The sequence below is a fragment of the Antedon mediterranea genome, chromosome 1 (assembly GCF_964355755.1).
Source record: "Antedon mediterranea chromosome 1, ecAntMedi1.1, whole genome shotgun sequence".
NCBI lineage: Eukaryota > Metazoa > Echinodermata > Crinoidea > Comatulida > Antedonidae > Antedon > Antedon mediterranea.
The window spans coordinates 13,791,900-13,818,612 of NC_092670.1; the positions used below are offsets into that span (position 1 = coordinate 13,791,900).

General features: G+C 32.7%; 2 protein-coding genes across 2 annotated transcripts in view; both read left to right on the top strand.

Moving 5' to 3' along the window:
• The window catches only part of LOC140057445 (secretin receptor-like), an 82,291-nt gene extending 68,770 nt beyond the window's left edge, over window positions 1-13,521 (top strand). Inside the window, exons 8-13 of the mRNA XM_072103112.1 lie at window positions 1,223-1,379; window positions 9,768-9,846; window positions 10,600-10,669; window positions 11,414-11,499; window positions 11,866-12,007; window positions 12,277-13,521. Of these exons, the coding sequence (XP_071959213.1) occupies window positions 1,223-1,379; window positions 9,768-9,846; window positions 10,600-10,669; window positions 11,414-11,499; window positions 11,866-12,007; window positions 12,277-12,801 (1,059 nt within the window). The 3' untranslated portion in view covers window positions 12,802-13,521. The remainder of the gene's footprint in view (window positions 1-1,222; window positions 1,380-9,767; window positions 9,847-10,599; window positions 10,670-11,413; window positions 11,500-11,865; window positions 12,008-12,276) is intronic.
• A 3,025-nt stretch (window positions 13,522-16,546) lies between these two features.
• Window positions 16,547-25,102, top strand: LOC140057454 (ATP-dependent RNA helicase DHX58-like). Its single transcript, XM_072103124.1, has 7 exons — window positions 16,547-16,954; window positions 17,410-18,747; window positions 18,937-19,107; window positions 22,850-23,015; window positions 23,126-23,249; window positions 23,517-23,748; window positions 24,195-25,102. The coding sequence occupies exons 1-7, from the start codon at window positions 16,681-16,683 to the stop codon at window positions 24,392-24,394; spliced, it is 2,505 nt and encodes an 834-aa protein (XP_071959225.1). The 5' UTR covers window positions 16,547-16,680; the 3' UTR covers window positions 24,395-25,102.
• The last annotated feature ends 1,611 nt before the right edge of the window (window positions 25,103-26,713 follow it).

Sequence of the window (26,713 nt, forward strand, 5' to 3'; positions counted from 1 at the left end):
TCATCCAAATAAAAATAATGATGAAAACACTAACAAAAGATAATTGCCTCAGCAAGAACATATTAATAGGAAGAAAACTCGGGAAAACTAAAGATGTGCTCAGTAGAAAGTTAAATATTCCGGAATACTGCTCGGTATCAAAACAGCAATTTAATGTCTTTTGAAACCAAGGAAACAGTATTGAAATCGCTTCCTCCTCAACTACCCCGATACTTATGTAGCTTGTTAGTTTAGTTTATATAAAATATTAATTAATTTAATATCAATAATCTTCCTAGTTAACAATAGTTAATTCCATATTAGTATGAATGCTATGAAATAATTAAATTTGTTTAGACCGGTTCCAATCGATTCGTTTTGTTCAGTTGATTTCACTTCAACAAGCCTGGCCATGAACTTTTAGCATGCAGTCCGTATTGGCAGGAGTTTGTAGAAATTGATTTCCAAATTAAGACCCATCCCTTCTGATATTCGCCCAGGAACTGAAGTACCTGGTACTATTGTATAATGAAACAATTTTCACACAATTGGCGTCTAATACATTACAATATAAATGTATCGTCTGCGTCCCTTCGAGCACTGGAGTCATAATAGAAGTACCCGGAGTCTCATGAAACAATGTTTGTTATTGCAAATAGTTCGATCGTATGATACGAACATCTTTGAGAATATCTATTAATAATTTAAATAACAAAACATGAACCGACGCACTGGTGAGAAAAACAGAAAAAAACAATAGATATCTGTAATGAGCACAATATTATCATACAATGCGAAACAATTAAAACGTTAGTTTTATGGTAAACAACATTTTAAGCGGCTTACGTAACTATCATTTAATGTAAATGCTATCAAAGTTTATTTGACAAAAAAAATTGATTTGACCATATGGACATGATTGTTGACAAACTAGTTTGATAGCTTAATACATCTAATTCAATGAACTGATAAATCGCCATATTTTGATTAAATACGAAGGAACTATTAATACTAGTTATTATGTCTATAATATGCTTGTATTTTTACCCATAAACGTACCATTTACGTGTTCAACTGTTGTTGCACTACTGTAATACTATTAATACCATCACGGACGCATAGCGCACTTAACCGGATTTCTCCAATCAGATCGATTATTGGCCAAAGTGTGCACTATTATAGACTTTTATTATTATACTTTTTTTATATCAAATTCCATTCAATACACACGTTGTTATTACAGACTGCTTTGTGCAAGACGCTTTCTGTCATTAGCCACTTTGCAATTTTGGCCAACTACCATTGGCTTCTCATGGAAGGTGTGTATCTTTACTCACTTCTCTCTGTGGCTGTTTTATCAGAACGATCAAGACTTGGATGCTATATAGGAGTTGGCTGGGGTGAGTAAGATAATGTTAAAATTGTATGATACTGATAAGAATAAGAATGACAAATTAAGATGGTTATAATTATGTTAATTCTGACTTACTGATAACAATGATGATGGTGGTGGTGGTGTGAGATAGTTGTGATGATGCGTATTTAGACAAGTTCTATATCCTCTGAAATATGGTGTAAGAAGCATTTTTGGGTAGAAGCTGGGATCCACTTGATTTAGGATATTTCGACCTCGCTGATTACGAATATGGCGGATCCCAAGCGAAATTCGGTCATCTAAGCCCTTAATTTGCATAATTAAAAATGGCGGCCATTTTTTATAATTACCCTATATCTCGAGAACCACTAGTCACAGATAATTAATTTTGGTCTCAAAATGTTTTAAATATATGTTTTTATATTCACTTTAATGACACATTTTCTCAAAAAATGGATGCAAGTCTTATTTCTGACATTTTGACCTTTGACCTTGATTTATCGTATCTCAGTAACCAATAATCGGAGAGACACGAAATAGGGCTCAAATTGTTCAGAAACTATACATTCATATTTATTATAATGAAATGTTTTTACAAAAAATGGCCGATTCTACAACTATTGACCTTTGAACTATTAGTCAAATATGATAATATAACTTTGAAAATTGTGGTCTTTTGAATTTTTTTTTCTTTTTAAATTGTTTAAAACATGTGTGTTTCTATCCAGTCTAATGGCACATTTTGTACAAGAATGGCCGATAGTATGGTTATTGACCTTTAAACTATAGCATAGGCCTACTGTATACTAAATATAATATAATTGCATAACTATGAAATTATTTATACACAATAATAATTAGTAAAATTATAAAATTCACTGCCATCAAATATTATGTGTTATGATTTATATAGATTTAAAAAAAATTTGAACACGCAAGTTACATTTGTTGAAATTTGAAATTTGAAATTACCTGCCATCAATATGATGGAGTATGATTATAGATTTTTTTAAATGTGAACATGTCAGCTACATTTGAAAATTACCTGCCATCAATATGATGGATTATGATTATAGATTTAAAAAAGAATTTGAACACATCAGCTACATTTGGAAATTTGGAAATTACCTGCCATCAATATGATGGATTATGATTGTATAGTAGGCCTACCTGCCATCAATATGATGGATTATGATTATAGATTTAAAAAAGAATTTGAACACGTACTAAGCTACATTTGAAAATTACCTGCCATCAATATGATGGATTATGATTGTATAGATTTAAAAGAAAATGTGAACACATAAGCTACATTTGGAATGAACATGTTAAGGGCATCAGTTTAAGATCATTCATGCAAAGGTTTCCGTCATCTTTAGCGTTGTTACAGCGGCATAAAGCTGTACATGGTAGTTTTGACTTCTTGCACCTACATCTATTGGTTATGCATCGTGTCTTGCATCCACAATAAATCATCTCTAACGAAGCAGTAGGAATAGCTTCATTTTTCATAAGCACTGGTTGAAGTTTACCATTAGATAGCTCCCACCCAAAATCTGTTGGTGATGGCAAAATGCTGGATACAGCTTTTTTCCAGACGAGTGCTTGGAAGTGTGCTCTTTTTATATGTTGGTGCACTGCATCGCTTGTTGGAGGTAATGCCTCTGGTTTTGTTTTTTTTTAACATGGCATGCCTAACTTAAAACTGTCGATAAAGGGCACCACTAGACAAAGATGAACCAAAACACAGAGACCAATTCGTCGAATTATAAAAAGTGGTGAAATACCGCTGTCAAATTGCTGGTCAAACTTTTTGGCATTACAAGATAATAAAGCAGATCTGGCACGATTTCTATCAGAGGAGTTGATTCGTCAAGCTCCTATAGACAAAGAAATTGTCACAGCTGGTGGATTTATGAAAGAATCAGTTGTTAAATCATCAAAAGTCTACACGAATACGTTGTCTCTGGTCGCAGATCATGAAGAATCGGACACGAGACTTGTCATGCTGCCAATGTCCGATACGACACAGTTGTAGTTGCTTCTAGGGATACAGACGTACTAGTGATTCTAGTGTCTCACTACCAAAGAATGGTATCCAAATGGATGATGACAGGGACATCCAAAAAAAAGAAAGTATCTATAAAAGACATTTTTGAAGCCTTGCCCGAGGGTTATGCAAAAGCACTGATTCCATTCCACACTATTAGTGGATGCGATACTACCTCATATCCAGGGAAGAGTTAAATTACATTAATACATACATACAGTAATTTAACTCTTCCCTGTTCATATCTAAGTGGTCACTCAAAGGCATCGGCATGGGAAGTATTAAAATTATGAACTAATTAAAGACCTGGGAGAAAACCTATCAGTGACCAAGTTATTATGAAATCGGAAAGATTCATTTGCTACGTTTACGGTGTTTGTCAAGTTAAAAGTACCAATGAAGTTAGGCTTTAAAAAAACAAACAAAACCAGAGGCATTACCTCCAACAAGCGATGCAGTGCACCAACATATAAAAAGAGCACACTTCCAAGCACTCGTATGGTGGAAAAAAGCTGTATCGCCAATCCAGCATTTGCCATCACCAACAGATTTTGGGTGGGAGCTATCTAATGGTAAACTTCAACCAGTGCTTCTGAAAAATGAAGCTATTCCTACTGCTTCGTTAGAGATGATTTATTGTGGATGCAAGACACGATGCATAACCAATAGATGTAGGTGCAAGAAGTCAAAACTACCATGTACAGCTTTATGCCGCTGTAACAACGCTAAAGATGACGGAAACCTTTGCATGAATTATCTTAAACTGATGCCCTTAACATGTTCATTCCAAATGTAGCTTACGTGTTCACATTTTCTTTTATATCTATACAATCATAATCCATCATATTGATGGCAGGTAATTTTCAAATGTAGCTTAGTACGTGTTCAAATTCTTTTTTAAATCTATAATCATAATCCATCATATTGATGGCAGGTAGGCCTCTATACAATCATAATCCATCATATTGATGGCAGGTAATTTCCAAATTTCCAAATGTAGCTGATGTGTTCAAATTCTTTTTTAAATCTATAATCATAATCCATCATATTGATGGCAGGTAATTTTCAAATGTAGCTTACGTGTTCAAATTCTTTTTTAAATCTATAATCATAATCCATCATATTGATGGCAGGTAATTTCCAAATGTAGCTGACATGTTCACATTTAAAAAAAATCTATAATCATACTCCATCATATTGATGGCAGGTAATTTCAAATTTCAAATTTCAACAAATGTAACTTGCGTGTTCAAATTTTTTTTTAAATCTATATAAATCATAACACATAATATTTGATGGCAGTGAATTTTATAATTTTACTAATTATTATTGTGTATAAATAATTTCATAGTTATGCAATTATATTATATTTAGTAGGCCTATACAGTAGGCCTATGCTATAGTTTAAAGGTCAATAACCATACTATCGGCCATTCTTGTACAAAATGTGCCATTAGACTGGATAGAAACACACATGTTTTAAACAATTTAAAAAGAAAAAAAAATTCATAAGACCACAATTTTCAAAGTTATATTATTATATTTGACTAATAGTTCAAAGGTCAATAGTTGTAGAATCGGCCATTTTTTTAAAAAACATTTCATTATAATAAATATGAATGTATAGTTTCTGAACAATTTGAGCCCTATTTCGTGTCTCTCCGATTATTGGTTACTGAGATACGATAAATCAAGGTCAAAGGTCAAAATGTCAGAAATAAGACTTGCATCCATTTTTTGAGAAAATGTGTCATTAAAGTGAATATAAAAACATATATTTAAAACATTTTGAGACCAAAATTAATTATCTGTGACTAGTGGTTCTCGAGATATAGGGTAATTATAAAAAATGGCCGCCATTTTTAATTATGCAAATTAAGGGCTTAGATGGCCGAATTTCGCTTGGGATCCGCCATATTCGTAATCAGCGAGGTCGAAATATCCTAAATCAAGTGGATCCCAGCTTCTACCCAAAAATGCTTCTTGATTCGTTTTCTAGGCCGTTTTTTGAGAAATGGAACCTGTCTAATTAGGCTATGGGGCATGGCCTTCTATCGTTTCATTTCGTGATCCCCTATCGGGGGGGAGAATAAAATTGCTATGACAATTATAACAAAAATATAGATAACCTTAAACTGGCCGGTCCCGCTTGTAAATTTTACGCGTCAACGAAATATGTTTGTTTTTATATGTATTTTATTGCGATATAGAAGATTTTTGTAGGTCAGTACAGGTCGCACAATTGACCAATCAAAAAATTTGTCTTTTAACTCATGGAGCTGTGCAACAGTAACTGTCCAATCAGATTCCCTTACACAGCGGGATACGGCTACTAGACGATCGTAAACAAACATGTGTTGTTCTTCTGGAGCGCGGAGCAGGAAGATGTCATCTTCTGATGATCAAAAACGTTGTTATTGACACAATACATCTAATTCTGGGACAATATTAACATTCACAGAAACCAAATGGAAAACTTTTTTAATGTGTACAAAAAGTTGGTGCAATCTAAGCGGCAATCAAAAGGAGTTTTGTAGCCGCAGAGGAGCTTACCAATACTTGTTACCAATTCCTGGCGACGCTGGATGTCATAAAAAGATGCTATCAATATTTCACTGATTGTAGCAAACAAAGGCGAGCAGTAAAATATGAAATAGAGGATGTTAATTCATCCAACAATGAAGAAGGTAAATTCTATTTGTTTTAATGATAGGTCTAGCCTAGGCTAGGCCCCTACTAAGTAGACCTACTAGGCCTTGTAATTAGTTCATATCATACTGCCTTGCTAAAAAAAGCCTAGCTAGGTAGGTTGGCGGTGGGTAGTCTACAAAGTTTATTTTTTTAATATGTATTAAGCCTACGTAGAGTAGGCTAGGCCTAGTATATAATTTTTTTTAAATATCTGGGCCAACAAAAAATGAACCCATAATTACAATATGAATTAGGCCTAGCTAGGGTGGCCCCCAGTATTATTGTGTAGTGGACCTAGTTTGATGGTACCTCCATCTTGGGAAAAAACATTTGCATTTTATTATTCAATGTGGTAATGCATGCAAACCTTGGCAAGTAGCCTCAGGCAAGGACAGAATGGACCAACCTGATACTTTGTGTTGTTATTTGAGACATATTATTTGAATTCTTGTACTGCAATATTAAATAGTGTATAGATGATACTGAACTGATTATATTATTATATTTATTACACAAACATTTAGAATCATAAATATTATTAGTATTCTTTTTTTTTACAGAAGAATTTCAAGGATTAGAGTCAACAGAAGAGTTACTAAACGAAGGAGAGTTCTGCGATCACATGTAGCAATTACACAAACTGCATAAAAAATGCTGAACGAAGTCGAAGAGTAGCCATCGGCTCACAAACAATTAAAATACCAAAAGCCGAACAGCAAATTCCAGAACAGTTGAAAACATTTTTATCTGCTAATCAAGTTCTTCTTTCAAATATGAAGCATGTGTGAAGCAGATCACCTCAAGGGAATAAATGTATTCATAACATCATCATTATTATGCCATTCTATTTCAGAATCAAATGGAAAAGTTTTAATCAAGAAGAGGCAGACACCAGAATGTTTCTGTATGCGAAGTATGCTGCACACCATGGTGGTAAAGATATTGTTACAATCAGCCCTGACACTGATGATGTTTTTATTATTGGATTGGCATTTTGCAAAAGTCTGCATGGCTCTCACCTATATTTCAATACTGGAAAAGATGCTAATCTCCGAACAATTCATCTGCAGGCTATTCAGGAACATATTGGAAATGATGTTTCAAATGCATTAATTAGACTACATTGCTTCACAGGATGCGATTCAGTCAAAGCTTTTTTTGGGAACGGTAAAGTGAAGGCAATGAAACTCGTAATGGAAAACTCTAATTTATGCATTCTTTTCATTGGGCAATTCTACCAGCAAACTTTCAGATGAATTACTTTGTGATCTAGAAACATTTGTATGTAGGCTGTACAGTATTGTCACAAGAACCAATCTGTCAATGAAGTAAGGTATGCAATGTTCTCAATGAGCTGAAAATATGATGCCACCCAATAAAGATACTGTATGTAAACATATTCAGCATGCCAATTCTCAAGCTTCAATTCACAAAGCTAGTTTTATTCAACAACAAAATGCTCCATCTCCTGTTGGAAATGGGTGGAAGATGGCCGATAATAAACTCGTAATTGACTGGATGGAGAAGCAACCTGCTCTACACAGCATTCTCGAATTGTCATCCTGGTCATGTAAAAAGTCAAAATGCAATGAAGGGGTTGCAAATGAAAAATGCTGTGTATCCTTAGGATTCTCTTGTACAGAATTATGCTCGTGCAAAAACTGTAACAATCTTCTTCATACATCAGATGTTTGAAATTGATGGAGATGATAGCGATGATGAGGAAGAGTTTGAGCAGGAAGAACTTTTTAGTGTAGTTTAAGTGTAATTTATGGTTTACAAATGTTCATTTTACTTGGTCTACATGATTTTAATGTAATAGGCCTATAATATGTAAATTTATATTAAACTATTTTGTAACTTAACTATTTTGTAACGTAAAGGATGAACCATGAGAAAGTATAAATAAAGAACCCATGAGGTGATAAGCAATATTAAGACACAGGAGTATTATAAGAAACTTTCTACTTTGATGCTTACAATACATTAATATGCCTATAAAATGTAAATTTATATTAAACTATTTTGTAACTTAACTATTTTGTAACGTAACGGATGAACCATGAGAAAGTATAAAATAAAGAACCCATGAGATGATAAGCAATATTAAGAAACAGGAGTATTATAAGAAACTTTGCTGTAATACAGTAATTTCATTTATTTGTTACTAATTGATTATAATTCTATGTTATACATCTACAATGAAAACAATAATGCAACATTTGATTTATTACTAATTGATTATAATTCTATGTTATGCATCCAATGAAAACAAAAAGTTGCAATTATATAGGAGAGATAATATTAATAAATATTTTGTGACAGCATAGTCATGAATTATAAAGATTGAAAATGCATCTTCTTTTCAGTGTGCTTAAATAAATATTAATTAAGGTTTACTAACAGATACATTTCTTACAAGGACTACAATATTAATCTCAAAATTATGATAAAAATATTGCATGTTAAATGTGAAAGAAAGATACAGTATAAGTTATTCCAATGGAACGATTGTATTTTATCCAGTACTAACACTAACAGAAAATATACAAAATAGAGGGCGCTATTTCTATGTATTTCTTTATGTTGAGAAATTCGATTTTTTTACACCTAAAATTACACTTATTGCGTAACTTTTGAAAGCGGGACCGGCTGAATTTGTGTTAATCTAATTATTAACTATAAACTGTGTGAATATCTTCCTCCCCCCCGTTAGGAGATCACGAAATTCGTTTTCTAGGCCTCTTTTTGGCTCATGCCCCATAGCCTATATATGACAACACGTGGTGTTCGATGTTAGGATGGAGAGAGAGAGACGATGGTGCTTATTGTACTGATAATGAGGATTCCCATTGTATTGATCGATGATGATGACGTAAATGGTGATAACAGATAAGATAGGCCTAAGATAATGAAAAGATATTGATTCTGGTGCTGGAAATACTACCATTATTATAATGAATAGTGATGAGGAACATCATTATGAAAGTTGATGAAGATGGAGTATTATTATAAAAGGCGATGATGCTGGTAGTTCTGCACGAGGGTGTTGTTGATTGACGCTGATGATGACGACGACGACGACGAAGCCACTGGATGACGACGAAGATGATGATCAAGTAATTCCTACTTTCTTATTTTTGGGTGTACTTTTTATGCAGAATTCTTGAAAATTCACTCACCTCGCTACGAAAATAAATTAATTCAATTGATTAATATTTGTTTCCAAAACAAGTAATTGTAACCATTTATAGAAACAGAGCATGCTTGCTAAACTCGTTTAAAGTACATGAAATTTGATTGCTTTTTACATTTTTTTATGAATTCTGTGTAGATTGTGTGAAATAAATCATTAATTTACCCACAGGAATGACATCAATCTACGCAATTAGGCTACTACTTAAATTACAATTTTAGTTAAATCACAATTTGGTTTGTTAAATCTGTACTGTACTGCATTGAACTCAAAATTATACGTGTTGACATTTAAAAGTCAGTTGGTTATTTTAACTTAATATGGTTTACGAAAGAAATTACATTATAGATTATTAGTAACATAAATTAGTATTAGATACACAAAATAAAATAGCAAACTTTACTTGCTTACTAGTCGTTATTCACCATACAAACAATGTTTAGATAATTATTACTTATTGTTTTTTACAACTGTAGGAGGACCGCTTATTGTTACTGTGATATGGATTTTGGCTCATCAAAAAATCGACTTAAGTGATTTTAATCCAATGCAAAGGTATGAACATGTTCAATCTTTCAGTTGTTGTTGCAAAGACAGGCATTGTTCAATGATGTGAACGGGTATTTTGTAAAATTGTGGAATATAGTTGTTGCAAAGGTAAAAACAAGTATTAGCTAATAACAAGATCCACTGATTTAGCTTGTTGTTGCATAGAAATAAAAACAAATGGTTGTGGCAAAAATAGGAATTTTTATTTAGGCCTCATGTTGATGTTGACAAAATAGAAACATGTGTTTGTTGCTGAAAAGATAGTAGCATGTATTGTATTTTGTGTTTGTTGTGCTGTTGAAAATATAGAAACATGTATTGTTTCTTGTTGTTGTTTTTGTTGTAAGGATAAGCACATGTATTGTAGCTTTGTAGTATTGTTGCTGAAAAGATAGGAACATGTATAGTGTTATCGTTGCGAGGATAAGAACATGTATGTTGTTTATTTTTACAAAGAAAATGTATTGTAACTTTTGTTGTTGCTGTGTTGGTATTGAAAAGATAGGAACATGTATTGTTAGCTTATTGGTGTTGTTGAAAAGATAGGAAAGTGTAGGCCTATTGTAGCTTGTTGATCTTACTGTTGAAAATATAAGAACATTGTAGCTTGTTGTTGCTTTTTCGATGATAGGAACATGTATTGTAGCAATTATTATTGTTGCAAATATACGAAGGTTTTGTAGCTTGTTGATGTTGATTTGATTAAGATATGAACAGGTAATTATGTATTGATTATTTGGTTTTCTATTCATATTATAGATGTTGGATGAGCATAACTGAGTTCAAAACTTACTGGATACTTGATGTCCCAATCATGATCACAATCGTAGTAAGCAATTATAATTGTTATCACAAGGGCGAATATCTATATTATTATAGGAGGTGTGTGCGACGGATGCGCACTCTCTTAATTTAATTTTCCATTTTATCATTGTTAGAATTTTTTTTTGTTAAAAGATTTTTCCATAAAGAGGTTCAGCTAAAGCTTGGTACTTTCGTGCAGCGCAAATGATTTGAATAATCACTAGTGACAGGCAGTTCGGATGATTTTGATTAGCCCGTGTTGCGCGTACATCCTTGTTTTTTTATTCCTAATGAGAATTAGGCTGCACGTTAAGGATCCACGTGATTGAACGCTTTGTGATGTAAACAATTATAAACATTGTTAAATTAATTTATCTGTATGCATTTCTTGATGTCTAAACAGTATCGACATCTGACTGGTTAACTTTCACAGAGTGAGTGAGTGGCCGAGCGGTTAAGACAGTGGAACCGTAATTACGTAGCCGGCAGGGGTTCGAGGCTCACTCACTCCATGGTTCTGGTGGTAGAACGAGTGTGCACTTTAAAGAACCTAGTACATCTTTCGAGACGAGTAGGGGGTTACCCCGGTGTATTAGTACATCACAGCAACTGATCACCAACTGGGCCCTCTGTGAGACCAGTCTTTGACTGAAGAGGTTACCCAGTATAAATATAAATTTCAATCAATCAATCAACTCGAATGCTGGCTAGGCTAACAATTGAATTTATTTAATGATCTTTCAGTGTCGACCGTCTCTCTTCTTTTCAGGTAAATTTGATATTGTTTCTCTTGATTCTTTGTGTTATACGGGACAAATTGAAAACATCAACAACTTCTGAATCAAAAAAGGCCATGTAAGTATAAACATAATAATATTAATCAATTGTTTTGTTTAAATCAGGATGTTCTCATATATTCAACTATCTACACGTCCACTGCTTTTGAACACTTTCTTATGTAAACTTTTATTTTCAATGTCTTTTTCACACTTGGCTCAGCTCCAGCTGAGGCACCAAGAACAAAAACTCCTAACAGTCAGAGAAAAATGACAAAAGGTTTCTTACTTTCTATGATTTTTATCAGATAATCTATATTGTTTTGACAACTCTTGTAACATGACCACAGTGATGATGTTGCCATTTGTCCTCTAACCTTTTCATTCTTTTTATATAATATTATCGTTAACTGTTATTCGTGCTGTTTGTGTTTCTGATTTGTAGAAAACTGGCAAGATCGACGATGGTACTCATCCCGTTGTTTGGTCTGTACTACGTGGTATTCCTGGTCATCCGTGACGACATGGGCAGTCATACTCTTGATATGGTCAAGATTTACTTTGAATTGGTGATTGGATCCGTTCAGGTAATGTGCATTGACATATGTGAACCAAAGACAAAGCGCTTTGAGCAAAGTCATCAGCCAGATCTGGCTCTTGAAACTCTTGATCTTCGCTGTTTATATGCGATTAGTGAGAATAAATAATAAAATAAATAAATAAACCACTCATGTCAGATTATTTAAAATAAAGTTTCATATTCTTGATTTTGTAATTACCTTACTATACGTTAGTGAAAATATGTTTATACTGTACGATAATTAAAATTAACAATATTTTACGTTTATTTTGTTAGGGTTTACTAATAGCTGTACTATATTGCTTTATGAACGGAGAGGTGAGACAAGAAATCGGTAGAAAATGGCATCTCCACAAGTTGAATCGAGCACTTTCATCTCATCGAAGTTTAAGAGATGCCAACTCAAGAGTGTCCTATTCAAATCAGGGAGGCACAACAAAAAACGAATCCGTGTGTGAATCGGCCACACAGAATAGCTCAAAGAACGGTACACTACGATCAAAGATTTTGAACTTTAGAATAAGTGCTCTTACATCACGTGATTCGCCAGGAAAAGTTGCATTTGAGATTAACGGTAATCTTCGTAACAAGGATTCGTCCAATGAGAACGAAACACGTATCGTTAACTTAACAGACGATTTTGAGGACAATAATGAAGATGTGCAAATGCTAAAAACCGTAAGCGACACAGAGGACGTCGAAAAGACAACTAATTCTGACGAAAATGAGGAAAATGAGGAAGAGGAGGATGAAACATCAAAATTAAAACCGGACGAGGCTAATGGTGAAACTATTGTATAAACGTAATTAACAAAGTTTTGTATATATTGGTATGAAAATGTAAATAATGTTCCAAACAAAATATAACTTGTAAATTTATATTAATTAAATAGATTTAGTCCAAATGTACAGTGTGTTATTGTTGAATATCGTCAGTGAACACCATAAATAGACACAACAGTGTTTCTGATAATCATGTATATAGTAAGCATTTTCGTACGCTTAACAATAGTCATTGTGGTGTAGGCGATGAGGGTGGGTTTCAAGAAGTGAAATGTTATTGTAATGTTTTGTATGAAAACGCGGCTGTTGTGCGTCGATTGTTATCTATAATTCCATATACACATTCATGAAATCATTAGAGGTCTATAACTAATAATATTATAATAGGGAGCTTTCGATTTGGGACGATTTGGTATCTAGGCTACACACTGTGTATTTATTATACTGTATAATATTCTTCTGTCAAAATTAGGATTTGATTAATTTTTTCAGATTTATTTTTGTTCCTAAAATGTCTTTAATTTTACTTTTATTTATTATGTATATGTTTTTTCCTTGATAAGACTGTTTGTAAAGACTATGCTTAATAACAGTTAACAAATACATACACACAGTGGTTTTACATTTCTTCGTTAATTTAATTTTTACATTCAAAAAAATAAAACGTCAACCATTTAATGATATACCTTTTATATACAAGGAGTTTCCGTTAAATCAAAATACATATATATATATATATATATATATATATATATATATATATATATATATATATATATATATATATATATATATATATATATATAAACATACTTGTATTCTTATAATCTTCAAATGTATTTGCAATTTAATATTTGTTTTTCACAAACACTTTTATTTTTTATTGCTGAGAGTGTTTACACAGACTACCAAGGAGATATTTACATTATAATATGTAAGAATATTTTAATTTGTTTTATTTTTATTATTTATTCAGGAATATAAAACACATTTACAAAATATAAGTGTGTTAAAAAGGTCAGTAAGTATAAGCCACTGTCACCAAACTGAAGGTGTGTGTACTTTTCTATTAGACTGGTCTGTTCGGTTTTTTTTTTTTTTGAATTAACACAGTTTATGCCATGTTTATGTTTTAGTGAACGAAAACTATATTTTTAATACACACCTAAGCTGATTTAACATACGTTCTTACTAAAGGTTTACAAAACTATCAGGCAAGGCAACATGTAAGGATTTTTTTTATCGAACGACTCCAATTTTCATTTAGAATTTTTGATAGCATCACGGCATTAACAAAAGAGAAACTTACAGTATTATTTAAATATTAAAGATAACGCACACTAAACATTTTTAAACTTTTAATATTTTTGTTATGAGTTTCGTTAATATTTTTTTGATTAATATTTTTTTTTTAATAATTCCGTTTTTGGGTGTGAATTTAAACAGTTTTAGATACAGTAGTTTCAAAGAGGCATTGAATTAAATTAATTATTAATATTTTTAACTGTAGCTAATATTTACATTATTTGTAGACGTGTATTATGGTTATTATTTTATATTATGAAAGCATAATGGGCATTATTGAGGAACAAACGACGGTAATATATTTTTAATTGTAACCCACACTAAGATAAAAAAAAATTATTTAACATTTTTGTTATCAAGTTTGTTATATTTTTCGATTTATAGTCATTTCAAAGGCGTTTAGTTGTATCGTAATAAACAGATATTTTAAACAGTTAAAACAGTTATCGTGTATGCTTTTTTTATTTGAGTCTATATGCCCTCATGTCTCGACAGATTTCCATAGAGTGGATCAGTTCACTATTTTTACTAAAATATATGTACAGTGTTCCAGAACAACCCACTAGGCAACCGTGCTTACCGTATTATGTGCGTAAGCCTAAACAAAAAACAGCAATTTATGGGGATTATTTTACATACCGTATTAATTTTTCATCTATAATCAAATAAATAATCCTCTCGCCCATTAATATACAAATGCTGCATTGAGAGGGCGCTATGCATTGTTACTGAACTCTACTCTACAAGACAGTCGGGTAACCAACCTTCACCATCGACAAGCAACCTGTTGGCATTTTGAAAACAGTAGGCCTAAAATGCTGTGTTTGTGAATCTGACGATAATTCACTTATTTATCAGGGTATTTAGTTGTTCTATTTTTGTTTTATATTGTGGAGATAATTATTGAATTGTTGGGTCACGGAAAAGGGACGAATGCCATAGGCCTACACGATGTTCAAGATAGGAATTTATGCATGATGTACCGCCGTAGCATGGCCAACATTCCTAAAATCGACAAGAATACATGAACGTTATTATCAAATATACAATCATGAGGTCGGATTTAACGAGATTTAGAGTGTACAGCCCGAAGTTTATGAAATTTGCAATGGACGAACATAACTAACAATGGTAAGTTGAAATAAATTTACATTTATTTTTAGTATGAAACGTTTTTTTTTTTCAATCTACGTACTAATTAAATTTATATAAACTATATATATATATATCAGTTAGTGGTGCTAAGTCAAGAAAATTGTATTTTCTGTATACAGAAATGCATAATACCCGTGGTTAAAATGCATGGCACTAAATTTCACTATAGCAACTACATTAAAACATCAGAATAATATAGAATAATAGGCCTAAATTTCAAACGTATGGAAGTTATTTGTAAAATAGAACAAAATGTTACCAAAGATGGAGGTTAAATTACAAGTTAGGCCCATCAACACCACCGGGACATCTGTTTCAGAATAACCATCCAATTTATAACGTTCAACTAATGGTGTTCGTAAAGCATGAAAGTGTAAGATAAAGTATAATACACTGTGCACGTAATGTGAGCGAGGAGAGATGTGTTTGTATCGCAGAATCGCCACAGTGGAGCTTGACATTACAGGAAATTTGCTTTTGAATACATTTTTTTAGCCTTAGAATACCCACACACCGTACTAATACTATACGGTAGTTATTATTCATAACTACTAAAACGTAACATATGTAATTCATATCACACAATTCATTTGCTGTGACCCGATTCTGAAACCGTTACTAAATTTCTATAGGGATAGACATATATTTCACCGTTGCGCAGTTGTGATGTAGTATGCCTATATGGAATGGATACTGTTTATCATTAGTCAACTCAGGAGCACAGTCCCCCTGGTCAACATGAGTGACGAGAGTGATGAATGAGAATGTCACATAGTCACACATGGGTCACACACAGTGTCCGTTTGTAATTCCAAAATTTATATTAACCTTTTACGAGTTTTGAGTATAACCTACTAAAATACATATCCAACCTTCTACATTATTTTACATGATCACAATCTGAAAGCAATGGGATTATATGCCATGATTCATAATTCGATGTAAAAATAATTGTAAGTCAGAGCATATTTACAGTAATTTAAATGTATGAACTATTGATATGGTTCACTGGATACCATAGCAAAGTCGTTCGCTATTTCAATAGGCTATTACGTCATAGTATTATGATGTACACGTTATAATCTGGAATTTCCCATGTTGGGCGATACCACTATCCTTGAATATACAGGGATTAAATACATATCGTAATGTTCATACATTATAACTGTGTATAAGCCATGGCTGAGCAGTTTATAGATTGGTTTATGTTATGTATTTAACATTTGTCAATAAGTATATACATGATACATAAATTGTCTTTGTAACACAAAATATGCATACGTTAGCTTATATTTACCTGCTGTTAAAATGCATTGTTCCAAAGATATGAATAGATAGTTGGAAATTACAACATCGATTCATATATTGTAGTTATGCGATATCTTTTTACTGTAATAGGCCTATCCAGGTTTGGTATGCTAAAATCTATGTATAATTATGGCAAAATCAACAACAGGAAAGATTTCGGGGTTCACTAAGGCTCTTGTTGGAATAAACAAAGAATTAACAGAAGCGAATGTGCGTGATTTGAAAGATATATGCAGTTTAAGCGATCTTCTAGATGAAGACGAGTTGCAGTCTGTAACTTCTGCCCTGTCCCTGTTTAGGGTGTTACATGTCTCGCAGGAAAATACTCTAATTCTAGAGGAATTGCTTTTAAACATTGAGCGGGCAGATCTGATTTCCAAGTATCTGAATGCAACTACTACAGGTGGCTATTTTTTTCATTTATATGCCTAACCCGGTCTAAATTAACTACTAATGTAGGCCCTATAATTATATATGGTTATTTTCTAGATAATTATATTATATATATATGTGTGTTATATATATTGTTATTATTATTATCATTATTATCAAGTACCGTAGGCATATCATATTGCTTTTCTATTAATTATGGCATATATTTAGATTAGATGAAATCATCATTTATTCATATTAGCCACCGTCTGTACAATTCTAGTTAGGATACCAGTATCAATTGAAACGAAATGAAGGAATATTTATGTGGAATTGAATGCTAATAAACAGTATAAAAGCATGTGTTGACATAGAAGACTCGAAACTGGATCAACATTAAAAGATGTTACTACTGTACTTCCATTTCCACCAATAATAGCATATACTATACCCTATCAAATCATCGTTATATATTATTTTTTTTAGACAAACTACCACCAGTAGCTACTAAACAGTTGGAGACCAGATCAACTGACATTTCTTGTATTGATATGAAAGATGATGTGTCATCTGGTCTAGGCCTAAGAGAACTTGACGGTACCGAATCAAGTCGATATCCTGCCGATATAACAGTCGTCGGCAAATCCACGCCTTTCCGAGCTTCACCTACAAGGGAAGATAGGCCTACAGCATCGGATGCTTCACCCGATTTTAATCCAGACGAAGAGAAGCATGAGTTGCGTGATTATCAGAAAGAACTGGCACGACCTGCATTAGAAGGAAATAATACAATAATATGTGCTCCGACTGGATGTGGAAAGACAATAACTGCAGCTGAGATATGCAAACATCATCATGACAACCATCATGATCCAAAGAAATTTAAGGCGCTGTTCATTGTCAATATCCGTCATCTCACAAGTCAGCAGAGAAAAGCCTTTGAAACCCATTTTGACATGAGGGATCTTGGGGCTCTAAAAGAAATGGAGACACTAGAAGCTGTTTTACAAATTAAAAAAGTTGTCATGATAACCGCCCAGATATTAGTAAACGCTTTGGAGAGAAAGGATGTAGAATTATCATTCTTCGACATGCTTATTTTCGATGAATGCCATCACACTACTCTTAACCATCCATACAATACGATCATGCGCAATTACCTTCTTAAAAAGAAGGAAGGATTAAGCCGTCTGCCGTTTATTCTTGGTCTAAGCGCTTCTCTCGGAGTTGGAGAAGACGGTGATGCAGCAAAGCATATCGTCACACTGTGCGCCAACATGAACGCCAATTGTGTTTCGCACGTTCGTGAACATCTCCAAGACCTTGAAGACCATGTTCGCACACCAGAAGACGACAAAATATGCATAGTTAATCCTCGACCTGCTAACGATAAGTTCAGAAACATAATTGTAGATATTATGAATGATCTAGAAGCTATGCATGTTGGAGATTCTCGACATGAAAAGGGAACACAAGAGTACGAAAACTGGATCATCCAGCGACGAATGGATGCTGAGAAGTTACATGATCGTCAGGAAACCGTTATTGCTGGTTATTTGCTGGCTTTCAATAACGCACTTGTGCTATACGACAACACCAGAGCCATTGATGCCATTGGACTCTTAGACGGCTACTTTAATGAGAAACGTTCTATTGCCAAAGAACACATTGATCCTGAGGCTGATCTAAGAGAAGACTACGAAGATAACCATGAAAGCAAGTTAAGAGATATTGCTAAAAAAGAAACAACGAATAATTGTCCAATGCTTAAAAAATTAACAGAACTTTTGAAGATGATTTTCACTAAAAAACATGAATCAAAAGGTATCTATTATTATATTATAGTATATCTTTATTTTTAGTTCTTTTGTCATGCTATTTATGGCTATTATTATATTATAGTATTTCATATTTTAAGTTCCTTTATCATGCTATTTATGGTAGAACCACACTGTGATTCTTCTGATAACATTTGTAAATTACAAATTATGCCTAATTATGTTTATACTTTAGGAATAATTCTTTGTCGTACAAGACAAATAGTACAGAGTATAACCGATTTCCTGAAGCAAGAAGAAGCACTAAAAAGGTACAACATCAGACCTGATTATCTAGTTGGGCAAGGCAAGGCTGAGAACACGATGAATGAAACCGAGCAGGCCAAGGTTTTAAAGCGTTTCAAAGGTATAGCAGATTATAAACCTTAAACCAGTTACCGTACATATTAACGTGTAGCTTACATCGGCATTGACTTTCCACCAATAGAGGTTTTAACAGGTCCACTCAAATCAAAAAGTTCCCACTGTATCGATAAATTGAAAAGTTCTAATTGTATCGACGTAGTATTAGGCAGGAAGCTGAGGTGGATTTTTGTTTCATTTCGTGACCACCAGAAAGGGATTTGACCAAATTGACATGATTATTACTAAATATATATAATAAAAGTATTGTGAGTTTTCACAAACATATTGCTTGCACATTAGTTTACAATCTCATTTTTAAAACTGATAAAATAGTTTTTTACAACCTCGTACACTACAGCCAATCAGAAACATCGTATAAGCACCTGCTTGGTTACTTCTTGTATTGACCAATCAGAGATGATGTTTGGGCATAGTGCAGAGTAAAGATGGCAGCTTACATGTCAGATGGGGATCACCATTTGCGATGTTTTATGTGCATTTTTCCAAGCAAAAAGTCTTCAGTAGTAAAATTTAATGACAAGACATGGCCAAAATTTTTAGAATATGTCACCAAATGGAAAAATTTAGAAGGAAAACAAGCAGAAATTGCCAGAAATTACATCGCGAAATGTCAAGGCCTGCAAGTGCCAACAACCATCATGCAAGACGAACAAGGTTCAATCTAGGCTAGGCCTAGTACTAGTAGTAGGCCTGCTGTGTGTTGAATTCCTATATGTGCTGGCTTTCATCAAGTTTGTTATTCTAGGTTTACTGACAAGCAGAGAGTTGAGAGAGTGCAAAAGAAAGTACAATTTGAAGCTAGCATTGGTAAGTTGATAAATATAAAAATTAAAATATTAAATTATTATTATAATATTATTAGGCCTAGGCTAGCCTATATTAATTAATAATATAGCATGCCCTACCAGTACTAGTAGTAGTGGGCTAGTAGTAGTAGTATAGGCCTAGCCTAACTAAGCTAATATTACTATTAATTAGGCCTACTAGTACTACTGTCTGTAATATACCTAGCCTAGGCTAGAGAGAGGCCTAGCTTGGATTGTTATATTTTATTACGTTTCATATTAAAAGTGCTTTCCTTTAAGTAGACCCCTGGCCAATAAAAAAAAAAAATTGTTAGATGTTTTAGCTTGCCAATCCGCTTAAGATGATTTTAAATTAAACCGATGGTAATTGTGCAAAAATGTATACTTGTTATTTTGACTCCTGGCCATTTGTTCATAGTATATAAATATGTTTATGCTTTTGATAACTTATAATTAAATTACTGAAAATCTAAAGCATAATAAGCAGTTATTAAAAAGTGTACACTTTTGCTACAGTGGTGAACTATTGGCAAATATAAAGCCCATTGTTTATAAAAGATACAGTATATTATGGTCATGCAAATCATTAGTAATGTTATCACCTTCTATTAATTTTTGAAATATTAATTGTATGTTATTGTACAGAGATATTATAGTGATATCTCTATTTTTTATTGTATGCTTTAGCATCAACATCAACTAATGAATCTGCTATCAACATGGAAGAGACAGATGATGGTATTTCTCGACCACCACCAATCAAAACACGATGTCTACGTTCAAGCACAGATTTATTCAAAAGTAAAGGCAAAGCCAGGTCGCACTGTGTATTGCCAAGCATCTGTGTTCTTTATTATTCTGTGTAAAAAAGACAAAAGCATCACTTGTCGAATAACAAGAAAAAGTGTTCGATAATGATAATAGAAGCACGTAATCTAGTTCAGGCAGCCAAAGACAACAACAACACTGAACTACTTCTTAAAATTCAAGGTAAAGACTGTGTTGCTATCGAAGTGCAATACCACCCTACTTGTTATAAGAACTTTACTCGGTATTTGGGTAAGCCCAATGAAGCAAGTACTTCTCTGGACACAAAATATTCTGAAGCGTATGATGTATTTTGTACCACAGTAAAAACAAATATTATTGACAAAAAGGAAATTTACAGGCTGACAAAACTCAATCAATCAAACAGATAAAGACTTCCTAGATAAACAATTGCTTCATGAAGAAATGTACAATATAACTGATACAGGAACAGACACAGATGTGCCCAACGTTGAAGATCATCACAGACATAATACACCTTACACCATGAAAGAATGTAATGACAGTACCTCCAGAGACGCATCTGAAGATTCTAGCAATTTCCCAAGACATTGTTTACCCCCTACCCCATTATTGTCAACGATTACTAATGACGAACAAGTTTATTTATAATGCACAGCATATTCAATTTTGAAAAAATGTTAAATTCAGTTTTCTTATTTATTGTGTCTATAGGTTTAAGAAAACATTAGTTTGCATAAGATATCTTGTACTTTTGTGTTTAAAATTGAAATTTATAAGCTAATTTAGAAGAAATTGCATTTTTTATTAAAGGTCAGTGACCGTTTGACCTCTGAAGATGTCAATAAATGTTGAATTCATTTTTTAAAAGGTATATTACAATTAGGCAATCTATACACTACATACAGAAAAATGCAAATCTGTTAAAATTGTAAGTTATTCACAAAAATGTTACCCCCTACCCCATAATTGTAAATGATTACAAATTACTAAAAACAACAAATTTCTTCATAATACTTAGCATATTCATTTTTTGTTAATCTTTAATTTCAATTTTCTTGTTTATTGGGTCTATATGTTTATGAAAACATCAGTTTCCATAATATCTATTGTATTTTTTTGTTAAAGTTAGAAAAAAATTCATTTTTTTATTAAAGTTCAATGACCTTCTGACCTCTAATGTTGTCAATATTTGTTGGATTTATTTAGAAAAATATATTAGGCTTAAGCGGTCTATACACTACATTCTGATACCAAGAAAATGTAAATCTGTTCACTCAATCCCAAGTTATTAGCAAAAATGTTACCCCCAACCCAAAATTTTGTGTTGCATATTTTCCGTAGGCGGTGTTATATAATCTTAAAAAATGACTATTAAGCTGTACAATTGGCATTGCTATCATGGATTTCTGAAAAGTAGACATGCTAAGCTTTCCAAAAATGTATGATAGCATTTGCCACCAATTTGATACTGAAAAAATGTCTGGCCCATGTCTGCTATGTATGTATAGATATACTTACATAGACAGTTTCATTATAATATGTGTTTTTGATGGTTCATGCTGTAATTACAGGGTAATTGGTTTATTTTATAGCTTTTAAAGTTCATTAATTGTATTTCTGATGCAAGAAAACATATAATTAGACATCAAAATCACAGAAATCTAATAATGTTTTCTGTATATTTTGCATATGATAAAGATAAAAGTTCGTTGACCTTTGAACATTTTTGGTGATAACACCCTCATGTACGATTTGATGCATACCAACCTATATATTTTTGGATTCTTTGCATCCAGCCGAGTATTTTGATATATAATTTACCATAAATGGACTATTTTTCATATTTGACCTTAATTGACCTTAAAATTAGCCGTTCTCGCTAACGAACAAGTTTTGAGCTTGTGAAAAATAATATGTTGTTCGTATGATCCTAACTGCTCCATCATACAAAAAATTACGAAATCCCTAGGTGGTGGTCACGAAATCGAAAAACTAAGCATATAAAATGCCTATGGCCTGTTGTCTATATTGTTCTTCCTCTAATTATTGTTTTATAAATAAGATGTACGGTACCCTTTAAATCTTGCTCGTTTATATTACTGTGTCTGTTATTTATTATTTCAGATGAAAAAATCAATATTCTTGTTGCCACTGACATAGCACAAGAAGGCCTGGATATGCCAGCGTGCAATGTTGTCATTCGGTACAACTTTGTCAGTAACGAAATTGGAACAGTACAGTCCAGAGGGCGGGCTAGGGCATCTGGCAAGTGTTATCTTATTGTTGAGAGGTCTGTATTGACTTTTTTCGATTTCTCCAATATATTGTTTAATAGTCTAGTCAATTACGTTTGTGTTGTTTGTTTTTTAATTATACTATAAAAATATAATACTGTTACAGAGGATCACGTAATGAAAAACATGAATACGGAAATCGCGAAAAGGTAATAAGAATGAAAGAAGCCTTAGTTCAAGTTGATCACAAATCAAACGAGGAGTTTAACGAGGAAGTCCGTATTAGACAGGTAAATTAAATGTTTAACATCAAGAGAAAACCCAATTTTTAATTGATTTAATGCCCGACTGTAAAGTGCGCCGTCTATACTCGTTCTGCTTATCGTCGCCACTATAATTGAACGCTTCTTTTTTGCATGACATGCCTTTCCATATTTTGGAAATTGCGGCTTTATTTTTGATTGACTGTTTTTTCTAACTCAAAAACGTTTTTAAACTGTAATTGAATAGTCAATGTTTCTGTTCTATTATTATTGTTAATGTCTTGTAAATTTTAGAATGAACTAATAAAGGAATATGAGGATGAATTGTCGAAAAAGAAAGAAACCCAGATGTTAGATCGAGCAAGTGATGTCGAGGTTCTTTGTAAGGAATGTTCGCAATTTTTTTGTTACGCATCAGATCTTCGTGAAAATGGCAGTAATATCACGTGTGTTCTACCAGAATTCAAAGAAAAGATTAGAGAGATTAAACAGGGGAAACAAGTATACAGAACTACGGATACTATAGGTAAATATAGTCTTTAAATTATAATTCTTAAAGTTGTAAAGTCAATTTCGTATTCTCCAGTAGTCTTTGATTATAAGTGGGCCTGCAGCCTAATTGAATTGTGACGTGAGAAATGAACAACCATGATGCAAAATACCTTTACGCGACGTGATGGGTCTTTCCAAGCTGAATATTCAAATCGTTAATTATGTTTTAGTTCATAGGATCGGGGGATTGCCATACCTCCATACCAGTTTCACATCACAAGCCTCAACATTATAGAATGTGCGCTGAAGAATTAGTGGCACAAAGCATTATTGTCATTTTGATTTACCGTACGACTATACATCAACAAAGATATTTTACTTTCAACTCCATAACATACTTGTTGTTCTGTTTTAATCAGCATCGTGACGTTAACTAAATAATGTGGTTTACCCCTCTTTTTTTGTTCATAATTATTGCAGGTTACATAAAATGCGCCAAAGACAACTGCGGACAGCAGCTTGGCATTCTCATCACTTACAAAGGTATAACTGACGTCAAGGGATACGGTTTGAAAGCCCAAAGTCTTAAATTTCAAAATCCTAAGAAGGTTTTGAACTCAACGTGGACTCTAAAAAAATGGAAAAAGAGAACATTTAAAATCGAATTATGGGAACCTTAAGTAAGTAAGATATTTGGTTCCCTCTAAGGCGCGCAGCAAGTAATTTTATTAATTGCAAACACGTTCGGATGATTCGACTTAAACGTACGTGAATATATAGATATAAACCGATTAATGTGAGGAATAATTTGACGCATGGATTGTGCCTTATTTTATTTTATTTTATTTGATAATGAATATAGTATAGAGAATGTAGTTAAATTGTGTGTGTAAATAATTATAGTTCTATACCACATGTCGCACGTGCAATTATAATTCGTGCTTGATATGTTGAGTTAGAATCGAATAATACCATTTGGCCTACTTTAAAACATTAAACTATATAGCTATGTTTTACGATTGGAATTAATTGATTAAATAATTACAATTGAATATTGAATGTATATATATAAATATTGTTCCAACATAAACAAAAATGTTAAAATATATTATTATTTATATTATTTATATTTATTATTTATGTGGTCACTTACGAGAAATGATCCTTTAAAAAAAGTTAAATTGTGTGTAACTAATACCACATGTCGCACGTGCAATTATAATTTATGCTTGTTGATGTTGAGGTAGAATCAAATAATACCATTTGGCCTATACATACATTCAACTATAGCTATGTTTTACGATTGGAATTAATTGCTTAAATAATTACATTATATTGAATGATTGTATATTTTTAAAAATGAATAAAATTTTAGGAAAAATTGTTTTGTATTTGTGTACTCGTCATTGAGTCGACGGGGTGTATCACAAACCGGTGATAGAGCTAAAGCAGTGCGGAGAATTCTGAAACATTTAAAATTTAACCAAGTACACCTATGGCGAAACTTTATAGTGTAAATATTGTTCCAACATAAAAAAAAACATGTTAAAATGTATTGTTATTATTTATATTGTTTATATGTATTATGTATCTGGTCACTCATGATGGTCTTTTGAAAAAGGTAGTCGCTTATTAGTAATGGTCGATTATGAGAAGCGGCCCCTTAGGAGATGATGATATTTTAGGAGACAAAATGTATTATTTATTTATTTATTTTCATTCGTTTTATTTATTTTCGGTTAAGCCGACAACCATTAATGCTCAGAATTGATATGATATTCCGAAGAAACGATTGAAATTACTATTCTCTAGATAAGGTAATGTAAATGTGTGATTTGACAATACAAATATTAGATGTTAGTGTCTGTACTCTATTGAATTATTCAACAAGACCCGTGCCCTACTTGCCCTAAATTGATCGGGCCTACTTTTGAACTGTGCTGGGTTGGGGGATAAGTTTTAAATGTAACTGTGTTAGCCCTAGGACAGACCTCGTGCACTCAATCTCACTTGTGTATAGAGGGTACGTTTGTTGACACGCTGATAGCCACATTAAGTGAATACACGCTCAACATCTGTTTTGTAGGGTACTTTTATTCAATTAGAGGACATATTGTATTACAGCATAAGAAATAATTTAGAATGTTTGGGTTATAATAATAATAATAATAATTTATTTGGATCGACAGCTTTTAACAACACGCGTCATGCTTAGATGGTGCGTCGCGTCCATAATTAGTTAACAACAAGAGAAACAAAAAATAAATACAATAGACTTTGATCGATCGGTATTCATAATTATGAATATTTATGACTTACATTACACAATATAATACAGTGTACTTAGAGTTGTTTCAACCCCTCAGAAGACGGCGTCGATGTGCAAAAAAGTCTGCAAGAATGAATGAACTTCGACGACGACGATTTTACATGGGCCTAAACTATTACCGAACGAATTACTAAAAGACGAATTTCATTATTCATGTGCATAAATGTTGTATTTTATTTTTTGTATTGTTATTTATTTATTTCATTCATGGTATAAAAAACAAACCAAAAACAGGACCGACGCAGCGGTAAGATACATATATATATTTTTATTTTTGTTTTCCATAATTTCAGTTCGAAAACTGTATTGTTGTGATGATTTTGTATTATTGAAACATATTCAAACAACGAGTAGGGTTGAACACATTATTATTCTAATGACTTATTTCACTCTCATTTGATATTGTATTTACAGGATACATCACCATACACGTAGTAGATCTGGAATTTCCCAACATGGGTGATACCACTATATTGATGATGGTGGCTAAAAATACATGTTGTTTTATACAATATAATACGCTGTTTTTTGATAATATACTGTTTCATATCTGTATAATTTGACACTAAATACATAACGATATGTAAATTGATTATTAAACAAACTGCAATATACTATAGTTAGCTCGCAGTTTTACCTGTAGTTTAAATGCATTGTTCCAAAGCTATGA